Raw genomic sequence first — 12,848 nt, 5'->3', positions numbered from 1 at the left:
GCCTCAATTTCTGGGGGATCTTTTCGAGCACCGGGTGAGAGGGTCCTTACACCCTCTAGGGCTCACCAATTTGGGGGGCGGAAAGGAGGCCAGAGATGGCACATAGTTTCTGGGGAGAGCGAGAGCCAGACCACCTTTCTCCAACCTTGGGTGCTTACTACCTGATAGGCCCAAGCAGGCTTTGGCGACCCCCATGTTTTTTTCTTCCTGGCGATGGAACACTGCAGGGCAGGCTTGGAGAGGGGGCATGTGGAGGAGAGACAGGTCTCCAGCTTCTAACCCACATCAGCCTCTTCCTCTCTCTCCTGGGTCTGTGTTAAGCGCTCAAAAATATTTGAATGACTTGCCAGGGTTGCATCCATTAGTAGTTTTCAAACTAATCAGGGAATGCCTGCCCCCACTCTCCCTCATCCCACTGCAACCATAGGAGGTCTGATTTTATGTTACCCAAATTTCAGTCTCAGCTTCACCATTTTGTTTACCACCTGTATTAACATTTTTCTTGAAGTTGACTCCTGTGAATAAAACACTATTTACTTTTGCCTCATCCTAAGCAGTATTATGTGCATGATCATGGGTTTTATGTACTAGGTACATTTTTACAAAATAAAACTACATACACATATAACCATAGAACAGTTAAAAAGGCCATCCACATATCGCCTAAAATTGTCTTTGGGCCATTCTTTAGTAAACAGTAGTTGGAGTCAGGAGTTCTGGCCGGAGGCTGGCTTCAGGTGGACTGGATTGGCCCCTGACAAATTTAGGGCAAGTCCCTAAACTTCTCAGGAAAAAATGGAGACCCCCTAAAATCTGCTTTTCATTGGGTACCTTCAGGTTAAAATGCAAACATGCAAATAAATTCTTAGCATGGCACCTGGCCCAGAAAAGGAGCACCAAGACACCTAAATCTTTATGCCCGTATTACAGATGAGGACAGTGGGGCCATAGCTACACAGCTGGCCAGGGCAGCACCAGGGGGTTGAGCCAGGTCTGAGTCCAGGGTGATGGCTATTAGCTACTTTGCTACCAGGCTCTGCAGCCAGTTTGGGAGTAAAAAAGAGAACCAGCTCCTCCCTTCATGAAACTATACAGGAAGCAGGCTTTAAATAGATAAGGGCACGTGTTCATTTACTGACCACAGGAGGCTGAGAGAATCTAAGAAGCAGACCCACCCTAGCCTGGGGGAAGGAATCCAGGATGTCCTCCCAGAGATGACATTTAGGTTGGTATCCGAAGGATGAAAAAGTAGGCAGAAGATTTGAACACAGGACTTGATGGCTTTAAGAAAAAAAAAAAAAAAAAGTCTGGAAAACCACCAGCCTCTAAAACTTCAAGGGGGTGTCACCTGCCCATGGAGGGATGAGGCAGGTGTAGGCGTTGGAACTTCAGGCCTGTCTCAGACAGAGCCCCAAGTAATTATATTAAAAATAAGTTTATTGATATCTTGTCACCACTGGGGAGCACGGAGGGGGTTGAGCTCTGGAGGTCAGAGACTGCAACGGGAGGCAGAAGGCTCAACCTGCACCAGTGAGAACTCCACCCGCCCCTAGGGTACAGACTGCAATAACCTCTTCATCCATATTCTGACTTGTCTTGAAACTCCCACCCCCTCCAAAGTCTGGGTAGGGGAAGTGGGTCAGTTGTCTTCAAGTCAAGGCCAGGAGTTCTGTTAGGGGAGGGGGATGTGCAGGTTCCCTCCGCAACCCACGAAGGGCAATAATAAATAACATAAAATCCATGGCTTAGAAGTCAGGGTTAAGGAAAGCAGCCAGGCAGACAGCGCTGTACTGATAAGGGCTGGGGGGCCCATCAAGGAGGCCCCCCAGAATCAGGCACTAACTAGTACAGGGAGTGGGGTGCTCGAGCCCCGCAGCAGGGAGCCCGGGTGCAGCTGGGATGGGGAAAGTGCATTGCCCTCCTCCACTGGGCTAAGCTGGGGGGAGGAGGTGCAGGCAGAAGGTGCGCAGACAAGCTTGAACCCCACGGCAGATGTCACGGCGATTTCCACCGCCCCCGCCTCTTCCGTGTAGGGAAACTTTTCCTCCTTTTGTGTGGTGGGGAGTCATGGGGAGGGAGTGGGGCGGGCGGCGGCCGGGGGGCCCCCTCCTCGCTCCTAGGGGCAATGATCACCCCCCTGGCTGCCACCACAGCCCCGTCCACGACTGCAGCCACCACGGACACAGGCTCTGGGGTGACCTCCACCTTGGGGGAGGGGGGGGACAAGACAGGCCTGGGCGGTGGAGGTGGGGGCGGGGGCGGGGGCAGTGGGTCAGCGGGGGTTCCAGGCAGAAGGGGCAGCAGGGCGCTGAGGGCCTCGCTCAGTTGGGCTAGTCCCTGGCGAAGGGTGCCGGCCAGCTCCCGGATCGCGTTGGCAGTCTCCTGCTGGGCCCGCAGGAAGTCCAGGGAGGGGTCTGGGGCCGAGGGTGGAGGCAGTGGAGGGGAGGGGGAGCTGGAAGGCGAGGGTGCCACTTGGACCTGCTGCGGTGGCTCGGGGGGTGGTGGCAGTGGAGGGGCTGGGGGGGGTGGAGACAAGGCCAGGCGGGGTAGCTGGATGGTCTGCAGGGCCGGAGGGGGCGGGGACTCACGCTCCTTGGGTGCCGGGCAGCCCCCTTCCTGAGGATTGCAGGAGGGTCTGGCCCAAGGCTCCGGGCTGCTCGAGCCCCCCTTGCTGTGGGCTGGTGTATCTGTGGAGAAAGAGATGTAGGTAAGATGTGGGGGACCCCTAACGCTGTCATGATTTCCCTTTCCCACCTCCCACCCACCCTGGACCCAAAGGCATCCTTTTCAAACCTAAGTCAGGTCATGTCTTGGAGCAGAAGCCCCATGACCCAGGGGAGAGAGACAATATATTTAACAATAATCTGGTGGCCGATACCAGCCTTAATGGAACAGGGTCCTGGAGGTCCCCTGCCGAGCCAAGCAGCTCTTATCTCATTCAGTGTAAATGCCAACATGCTAGAAGGCTCTGAACCATCCACACCCGCCCCCCCCCACCCCCCTCAGGCAGCACTGCTGGATCCTGGGGAGGCCCCACGGGAGGAGGGCCTGGAGAAGAGATTGGGTGGCTGGAGTAGGAGAAGGGGGAACTTCTGGAGGCGGGGAGTAGGGGTCTCTCTCCAATCAGGAGGGCAGGATTTCAGTCTCAACTCTGATCTGTGCCAGTTTAACCCCAAGCCTGCGGGGCTTCCTCCGCCTCCTCTCACCTGGGATCTCATTTGTGCTCACGGACTTGAAGAGTCCGTGTGCAGAGGCGCCCAGGTTTCCGGGCCCAGCCTGAAGCTCTCCCTCTGGCTGTGTACTCGGCATATCCCCTCCAATAATCCCGTCCCATAATGCCTCCAACCCCCTTGCCTGGAGCTGAGCTCCTGGCCCTCCCCCAACCTGCTCCTCCCTCAGCCACCCCATCTCAGATGATGGCAGCTCCATCCTTCTAGCTGCTCAGGACAAAAACCCACTCTTCTCTCCCAAGACACCACTCGTGTACAAATACCGTTGGCTCTGCCTTCAAACTAACCCAACATCTGTCCTCCTCCACGTCCCCCACCCTGGTCCAACCACCACCATCTCCCAACCTGGACTATTCACTGGGCTCCCAGCCCACACCCCCGCCCCTTAGAGTCTGTTCTCCACCAGCAGCCTCAGGGGTCCAACTAAAATACACCACAGTTATGCGCTACAGGAAAGTAGCTACTCACAAAGGACCACATGTCATATGATCCATTTACATGCAATGTCCAAAATAGGCAAATCTTACAGAGACAGAAAGTAGATTACTGGTTGCCTAGGGCTGGGCAGAGATGGGGGAACGAGGCGGGGGATTGATGGCTAAGGTACAGGGTTTCTTTCTGGAGTGATGAAAATGTTCTAAAATTGATAGTAGTGATGGTAAGGTGCAGCTCTATGAATATACTAAATGCCATTGAATTGTATGCTTTAAATGGGTAGGTTGTACGGTATGAGAATTCTACCTTAATAAAGATGTTAAAAAAATACAAGTGAGATGTCTTTCTCTGCTCAAAAGCCTCCTGTGGCTACTATCTCACCCACAGTAAAAGCAAAGTTTTCAAGGTCCCCACGATGTGCCTCCATTGCCTCCCTAACCTCGTCTCCCACTCCTTCTCTCACTCTCTTTCGTTCACTTGACTGTAGCCAAACTGGCCTCCCTGCAGGGGCTCATACACTTTTTTTTTTGATTTTGGCCACGCCGGGCGGCATGTGGGATCTTAGTTCCCCGATCAGGGATCAAACCCGAGCCCCCTGCGTTGGAAGCACAGAGTCTTAACCACTGGACTACCAGGGAAGTCCTGGGTCCTCATACACTTTAGGCCCGCTCCTGCCTCAGGGCCTTTGCACTTTCTGTTCCTTCAGCCTGGAAAGATCTTTCCCCAGACACCTGCTTGGCTCCCTCCCTCACCTCCTCGGGCTTCTGCTCAAACATGGCCTCCTTGGAGAGACTTTCCTTGACCCTCCGTCTGAAGCAGCTCTGTCCTTTTCTCTCTCCTAGCCCTACCTGATTTCTTTTATAGCACTTATCTCCACCTGGCATGGGATCGCTCTGTGTTTGTGGTCTGTCTCCTCCTCCTTATGTCAGCTCCATCAGGCAGGGCTTTGTTTTTGTTCACTGCTGTTTACCCAGCGCCTAGAACAATGTCCAGCACAAAATTTTGTCTTTAATGAGAAAAGAACTGTGGCTTCCTGGGAGTCAGTACTGATTGGGCACCAGGCCCCAGGTCCTGGCAACAACCCTCCCGCAGCTCCGCAGCACCCACAGGGGACAGTCCAGGCCTCTCTCTAGGGCTACAAGGCCTCAGCTTTTGCCCCTTTCTATTCTTCTTCCTTGCCTCAGTGCACATCTTGTTCCCTCTTCCAGGATCACTATCCCCCCACACCCCCAGGCTCGAAGGCTGGGGCTCCAGACTCTTTGGGCCAGCCTGCCTGGGCAAGTAAGAGAGGCTGGCAGAGAGACAATAACCAGAGCTAACGGTGGTTGGACACTTTCCTGGCCGACCCTGGGCGCAGTGGCTACGTTCTCCTATGTTATTTCACCCAGTCCTCCGAGCCAGTCTTTGGGGTACGCGCTATCAGTATTAGCCCATTTTACAGATGAGGTGACTTGAGGCCCAAAGAGGTGTCACAGAGCTGGTGAATGGGAGAAGAGGACTTTGAACCAGGCAGGTTCTGGAGCCTATGCTTTTAACCATTCCTTGGGCTGGGGCTGTGGGCTTGACGGTGGGGTGGCGAGTCTTATTCATAAAGGGCATGAGAATTCCAGCCACCTGGAAAAATATATGACTTCCAGTCTACCGAGTAAAAAGAACAGAAAAGGGGCCCAGCCTTCATGCCCACAGGGCTCACAGGCGTCATGTAAGGACCACCGTGAGAGTTAAAATCATAGTTATTCGCAACCTTTGGGCCTCAGTTTCCCCACCTGTAAATGGATGTGTGTGAACATAGGACCAAGTAACCCTGTAAAGGAATATCTCCCTGAGGGCCGTTACAGGCATTAAGTGAATTACCATGGGCCAGGGCATAGACCAGTACCTGGCATATAATAAGGTCTCAATGTGGTTGTTACTGTTCTTTCATTCAAATATTTGGTCACAAGATAAATGGTTCTTATCTCTCCTTCCAGTGTCAACAAAGATGCCTCAGGCTGCCCCAGGCCCTGTTCCTGTCCTTCAATCAGAGCAGTTCCTCTTTTAAGAGTTTTACACAGTGCGTAATCTCTGTGTGAGATTCTAATCAAGGACACTTTAGGCACATACCTGCCTCAGGGTCTTTGCACCTGCTGTTTCCTCCAGCTGCTGTACTCTTCCCGCAGATATCTATTTGGCTCGGTCTCTCTATTCAGGTCCTCTGCTCAAATTTCCCCTCTCTACAGAGGCCCCCTCTCCATCACTCACTATCCTCTTAACATGCTTTGTTTTACTTCTTTTAGTTCTTATCACCTCTTTGTATAATCTGCTTTGGGGGATTACTTGTTTGTCGTCTGTCTCCCATAACTAGAATGTCAGCTCCATAAGGGAAGGAAAATTGTCTTTCTTCAGAGTATTCCCAGCACCTACCACGGTGTCTGCCTCAGAATACGCGCTCAATAAATATCTGTTGAATGAATGAATAAGGGGCTGTACAGCTTTTGAAGTAATAAGTTTGCCATCTCCACACTGGTTCAATGGGGCCATTTCACAGGTAGAAACACTGAGGTTTGATTCATATTGAGTACAAGGGTCCCGAGTGATTGTGTCTTTCTCTGGCTTAAGACACTTTCATGCCGCCCAAATGCCCTCAAGATAAAATCCAAAGTCCTGACCTTTATTTTAAACCACATGTGATCCAATTCTGGCACACACATTAACTCGTAGTCAATATTAATTGTTTATATATATGTAAACTACTTACATATTTACATATATATGTATGCATATATACGGTATATATCAGGCCATCTAGCCAGTGGTCAAGTGCATGGACGGTGAGTTGGACACAACCTATATTCAAGTTCCAACCCTTCTACTTACTTACTTGCTGTGTGACCTTGGGTGGGTGGATGAACCTCTCAGAAATTACATGATCCTGAGCTGCCTTGTTGGATCATGTGCCCCCTCTTTCTCTAAACCCTTGTATGGCTCCCCATAGTACTTAGAATAAAACTGAACTCCTTATCTCAGCCTAAAGGTCCTGCAAGGTTTGGCTTTTGCTGACCTCTCTGATCTCATCTCAAAACATGTCCTTTCTTTAATCTTTCCACTCTCCCTTCCTCCCCTCCCCTAACTGGGCAGCATCTCTCAGTTTCCTAAACTGGCCAAGCTTTCTTGTCTCCAAGCCACTGTACATGCTGTTCTCCAGGAACACTTTCCCGTCTCTTCTTCATCCTCACTCTTTGCATCTCGGCTCTGATGGCTCCTTCTCCAGGAAGCCCTCCTTGAATTCCCAGTCTGGATCAGATGTCCCCTAGGGACTCTCATAGCCCAGCCCTGCCTGCTTTGAGTCATCACTGTCTATGCATGGGTCTGTCTCCCCCAGTGGACTGTGAGCCCCAGAAGGGCAGGCCTGAGGATGTCTCAGTCACATCTCTGTCCCCAACACTGTCCAGCTCGGGTCAGTTGACTGGGGAATAGCTGTGGAAGAAATAATCATCCAGAGTCAAGGCTGAGTGGGAAGTTTTGTACTCCACTCTCCCCACCTCCTCTACTCAGGGCATGACCTTGGGAAAATTTCCAAACCTCCCTGAGTCTTTGATTTATAAAATGGTGAAACAGTTCGTGTTTCACAGCACTGGTAATTATATCAATAGCTAGCAAGGAAGTAATGTACCAAGCAAATTACACATATTAACTCATTTAATCTTCCCAGCAACCCTTTGAGGCGGGGACCATTTTTTATCCCCATTTTACAGATGTAGAAACTGATGTGCAGTAACTTATCCCAAATGACACAGTTGAGTGGCAAAGTTGTAACTGGAGCCCAGACTATCTGCCTTCAGAGTCACTCCCCCTACACTACAGTTTAATGAAATCATGGGTGAGCTGATGATCCCATGAGTGGACTCTGGAGCCAAGCCTCCTAGGTCTGGGTTCCATTGCCGACTCCGACCATTACTACACTTTTCTGAGCCTCAGTCTCCACAGGTGTAAAATGGGGATTATAACAGTACCCCCCTTCCCACAGCTATAGTGAGGATCTGATGAACCATATAAAGGGCTTGGAACAGCGCCAGGCACAAAGTAAAATTTGTTTGCTTTTGCTGAGGTGATGCTGAAGGAACTCACCTGCCCGTCGGTCCTCCTTGCGGTCCTCAGACAACACACAGCGTTGGGCGCAGGCACTTGGGGCCGGTGGCTGTGAAGAGGCGGCCGTGGAGGGCTGCTCTGCCCCTGCACCAGCTCCTGGCCCCGCCACACCCGGCCCCAGGATGGCAAAAATGGTCTCCTCCTCGGCGGAGAAGGCGTCCTCGGCGGCAGGCCCGGTGCCCTGTGTGGAGTGCGGCACGCGAGCCAGCTTCTCCTTGGTGCGGCGCTTGAAGTCGTTCCAGCGCTTCTGCACCTCCTGGCCAGTGCGCTTCCAGCTGGTGATGCCGTTGATCTTGGCGGCGATGCCGTCCCACACACGCCGCCGCTCGGCCACGCTCACCCGACGGCTCTGAGCGCCGTAGAGCTGCGGGTAGTGGGCGCGCACCTCACGGATCAGGATCTGGTTCTCTTCGAACGAGAAGCGCGGCTTGCGCAGCCGGGTGGTCTCTTCCGCTTCGCCCGCCGCCGCCGAGGCCATGGCGCCCCCCGACGCCGCCGTCCGGCCGCCTGGCGCATGGGGGGCGCCGGCGCTGCGGGCACAGGGCGCACGGCGCTGGCAGGGGTTCAGCGGCCCCGCGCCGCCCGCCCCACCCCGGCCGCCCCGATACCGTCTGCTATGTCCCCGGGGATAGGGGTGGGGGCGAAGGGCGGACGGAGGCGACGGGCAGCGGGGGTCCGTCAGAGTGCCTAATAATAGATGACACCGGCTGAGCGCTCATCCTGTGCCTGGCGCGGCGTAAAGTGCCAGGCCATGGAGTTGATGTTAATTGGGTATGGGTATGGAGGAGTGGAGGGAAATGAGGAAAAGCGGAAGGAAGAGGGGGTGTCTGCGGGAGTTAGAGGAGAATTGGGGGCATAGGAGGATGGGAAATGGAAGGAGAATGGGGGTATCTCGGGGGTCAAAGAAGCACGAGGGTGATGGGGATAAGGAGATGTTGAAGAGGAGATGCAGCAGGAAGGGGGGGATCTGGAGCAGAGGAGCGCTCTGGGGGTTCCAGGGCAATGGGACGTCTGTAAGACCAATAAGAGAAGTGGTCCTTAGAGGAGCAGTCCAGAAATAATTGTGAATTGGGGGCTCCTAGGACAGTGGAGAAACTGGGAGAATAAAATATTAGGCATTAGGGTCTGCGGGTATTGTGGGGGCTTTGGGGATTGCCACGAATCAAGGGGAGCCCTGAGGGTTATGAGGGTCCGGGATTAGGAGGGGCCAACTGGGGCTACGGGAGACTCTGGGAAGAGTGAGGGTCGCGGAGGGTGGGGACCGAGTTGGGCCGCGGGTCACTCACCGGCGCCGCCGCAGCCCCCGCCTGCCCGTCGGTCAAGACTCGGGCTTCTGCGGCCTCTTCCCTCCCCCTGCCGGCTTTCTCCCTCCCCTTCTGGGCCCCGCCCCCGGCCGCCCCGCGAGCCAAGGCGCAGGCGCACCTAGCGCCAGACGGTCCCCCAACGCCCGAACATCTTGGGTTTCACTCCCCCCCGCCAGAGCGCAAGCGCAGAATTGCCCTCCACCGGCCTCCGTAAGCGGGCCACAGTTGCGCAGGCGCAAGGTTAGCGCAGCGCTCTTTCCCCTAGCTCACTGATGCCACAAGAACGCACGCTCAAAACCCTCGCACGCATGCGCGCCTTTCTCTCCCCGCTAGCTTTGGTACTCGGACTCCGTCTCTGCGCAGGCGTAGCAATCCTTGGAGGATGAGGGAGAGACCTTGGAGAGTGATGGGACCGAATGGTTTCCTAGCCTTTCGGACCGTCTTCCAGCCCACCCAGCCCTCTAGCTATTCCTGTGTCTCTCTTAGAGGACAGGGAGGGAGACGGTGCTGGAGGGAAGCGGTTCGTTTCCATGACAACTGCGTGGGTGGGGTGGGGAGCGTAACAAAACTGGGTTTGCAGCCCCTTATACCCGCCCCTGCGCGGGGCTGCTCGGGATCTGCTAACTACTACCCGTAGGGGCGGGGCACCCTGGGGATATTCGGCTCCAGGCGGGTGCAGTAACCATAGCAACTCATCTACCTTCCAGCCCTACCAGGTGGGACCAGTGTCCACACACGTCACGGCTGGCACGCGGGGAGGGAGATCAGAGGGAGAGCTTCTTGGCTGGTAAGGGGTGATCCTAGCACAGGCATGACTTTAAGCAAATGCATGGAGGCAGGAATGAACCTAGAACACGGGTTCTAGCTGGAAGGTAGGATGATGGAGTTAGGTCTACACTGAGAAATTTGTAGCTTAGCATCCTGCTGGAGTTCTCAAGGTCATTCCACAAACAGTGCTTCATTCATCATTCAAACAAATATTTATTGAGCACCTACTCAATTCTAGGTGCAGTGAATATAGAAGACAAAAATCTGTACCCTCATGGAGCTCACTTTGTAGTTGGGAGAGTGAAACATTTAGCAAAATTAATAAGATATATAAGTGGAAAGGTGATAAGTACCATGAAATAAATGGAAGTAGGCAAAAGGGTTGGGGAGTATGGGGTGTGTGTGTGTGTGTGTAATTTTATTTTTTTATTATTTTTTAAAGTAAATTTATTCATTTTTGGCTGCGTTGGGTCTTCGTTGCTGCATGCGGGCTTTCTCTAGTTGTGGTGAGCAGGGACTGCTCTTTGTTGAGGTGCACGGGTTTCTCACTGCAGTGGCTTCTCTTGTTGCGGAGCGTGGGCTCTAGGTGCACGGGCTCTAGGTACGCAGGCTCAGTAGTTGTGGCACACGGGCTTAGTTGCTCCTCAGCATGTGGGATCTTCCTGGGACAAGGGCTCAAACCCATGTCCCCTGCGTTGGCAGGCGGATTCTTCACTGCTGCGCCACCAGGGAAGTCCCTGACTCTGGTGTTAACAGTAGCAGAAACTGAGTTTAGGGAGCGAGAGTGGAATCTGGGGCCCAGTGAGGAGGTGACTACAGTGGCTCAGGTGAGAGGTCGTGGTGGTGGCTTCAACTAGGGTGGTAGCTGCTGAGGTGAGGTGAAGTGGAATTGGGTAGAGGAAGTGAGAGAAAGAGGAGTTGAAGATGACTCTAGTGACTTTGGCCTGAGTAACGGAAGAATGGAGCTGCCAGAAGCAAAGACGGGCAAAGGACTGTAAGAGGATCAGAAGTGCAGGTTTGCCCAAGTACAAAGGTGAGGTAGGCAGTTGGATATTTGAGTCTGGGCTTCAGGGGAGAGGTTTCAGTCTTTTTTTGTTTGTTTGTCTGTTTGTTTTTTGCAGCACGCGGGCCTCTCACTGTTGTGGCCTCTCCCGCTGCAGAGCACAGGCTCCGGACGCGCAGGCTCAGCGGCCATGGCTCACGGGCCCAGCTGCTCCGCGGCATGTGGGATCTTCCCGGACCGGGGCACGAACCCGTGTCCCCCTGCATTAGCAGGCAGACTCTCAACCACTGCGCCACCAGGGAAGCCCGAGGTTCCAGTCTTAAGATATGAATTTAGTAATTATCAGTGAATAATGACATTTAAGACTGGGAGAGATTGGCAGGGGAGCAAGTGTAGATAGAAAAGAAGTGGATTTCCCTGGTGGTGCAGTGGTTAAGAATCCGCCTGCCAATACGGAGGATATGGGTTCGAGCCCTGGTCCAAGAAGATCCCACATGCTGCGGAGCAACTAAGCCCATGCGCCACAACTACTGAGCCTGCGCTCTAGAGCCCACGAACCACAACTGCTGAAGCCCGCGCGCCTAGAGCCTGTGCTCCGCAACAAGAGAAGCCACCACAATGAGAAGCCCGCGCACCGCAACAAGGAGTAGCCCCCTCTCGCCGCGACTAGAGAAAACCCCCGTGCAGCAACGAAGACCCAAAGCAGCAAAAAGCAGTATTGTAACAAATTCCATAAAGACTTTAAACATTGTCCACATTAAAAAAAAAAAAAAGTTCCACGGCCTTGAGTCTAGACACTCCGATGTAGAGGGCTGGGATCCTCCAAGGAGACTGAGGAGGCACAGTCAGAGAGTGAAAAGAGAACCAGCGCTGTCTGCTGTGCTGGAGGCCAAGTGAGAAGTGCAAATCCAGGAGGAGGGAAGGGTTAGTGATGCCAAACGCTGCCTAGAAGTCAAGTCCAATGAGGACTGAGAACTGACCACTGGGGCTAGTGATAAGGAATTCATCAGTAATCCTGGAAGGGGCAATTTTGGGGGTGTGGTGGGGGCAGTAGCTTGATTGGGTGGGTTCAGGAGAGGCTTTAGGGATTGCCAGTGTAGATGATCCTTTCTAGCACAGAAATGGGGTGGTATCTCTCCACGGGATCTCCAGAGGTTTATTTCAGATGGGAGATGTCACAGTATGTTTGTGTGTCCAAAGGGATGATCCAGAAGGGGGGAGATTGATACTGCAGAGGAGAGAGGGGAGAATTGCTGGAGCCATGTCCTTGAGTGGGCACGGTGGGTGGGACTCAAGGCACAAGTAGGGGGTGCTCTAAGGGGCATGGGACATTTGAGAGGCGGGATGTACAGAGTGCAGTTACAGAGTGTACAGAGTGCAGTCAGGTTGGGGAGGGAAAGGGAGGTGACACCCAGTTCTCCAGCTCAGGTCCCAGTTGGGGAGATGGGGTCAGTTAGGACATGGTGAGTGTAAGGTTCTCAATGGGTGTTATGGGTTGAACTGTGTCCCCCAAAATAATATTGAAGTCCTAACCCCTCCTACTTCAGAACGTGACCTTCTTTGGAAATAGGGTCATTGCAGATGTAATTACCTAAGATGAGGTCATACTGGAGTAGGGTAGGTCCTTCAGCTGACATGACTGGTGTCCTTATAAGAAGAGGAGAGAGACACACAGAGGGAAGAGGACAGCTCTGTGAAGACAGAGGCAGAGATGGGAGTGATGCTGCCACAAGCCAAGACCACCTGGGGCCACCAGAAGCTGGAAGACGCAAGGATCCTCCCCTAGAGCCTTTGGAGAGAGTGTGGCACTGCCAACAGCTTGATTTCAGACTTCTAGCCTCCAGAACAGTGAGAGAATGCATTTCTGGTGTTTAAGCCGCCCAGTTTATGGTCCTTTGTTATGGTGGCCCTTGGAAATGAATACACTGGGCATCCAGGGGAGGCATCCACGATGCTGTGGCTCCATGAGAGTCTGGGCTG

The 12,848-nt window shown here is 53.4% G+C and overlaps 1 protein-coding gene across 1 annotated transcript; it reads right to left on the bottom strand.

The window, feature by feature from the left end:
• Positions 1-20: 20 nt before the first annotated feature.
• On the bottom strand, positions 21-9,132 carry MYPOP (Myb related transcription factor, partner of profilin). Its single transcript, XM_032614791.1, has 3 exons — positions 9,080-9,132; positions 7,773-8,323; positions 21-2,687 (listed from the first exon to the last, which is right to left on the bottom strand). Exons 2-3 carry the CDS (start codon positions 8,269-8,271, stop codon positions 1,996-1,998), a joined length of 1,191 nt encoding a protein of 396 aa, XP_032470682.1. The 5' UTR covers positions 8,272-8,323; positions 9,080-9,132; the 3' UTR covers positions 21-1,995.
• Positions 9,133-12,848: the final 3,716 nt, after the last annotated feature.

This window comes from Phocoena sinus, chromosome 19 (assembly GCF_008692025.1).
Source record: "Phocoena sinus isolate mPhoSin1 chromosome 19, mPhoSin1.pri, whole genome shotgun sequence".
Lineage (NCBI taxonomy): Eukaryota > Metazoa > Chordata > Mammalia > Artiodactyla > Phocoenidae > Phocoena > Phocoena sinus.
This window is presented reverse-complemented; position numbering and strand designations above follow the sequence as displayed.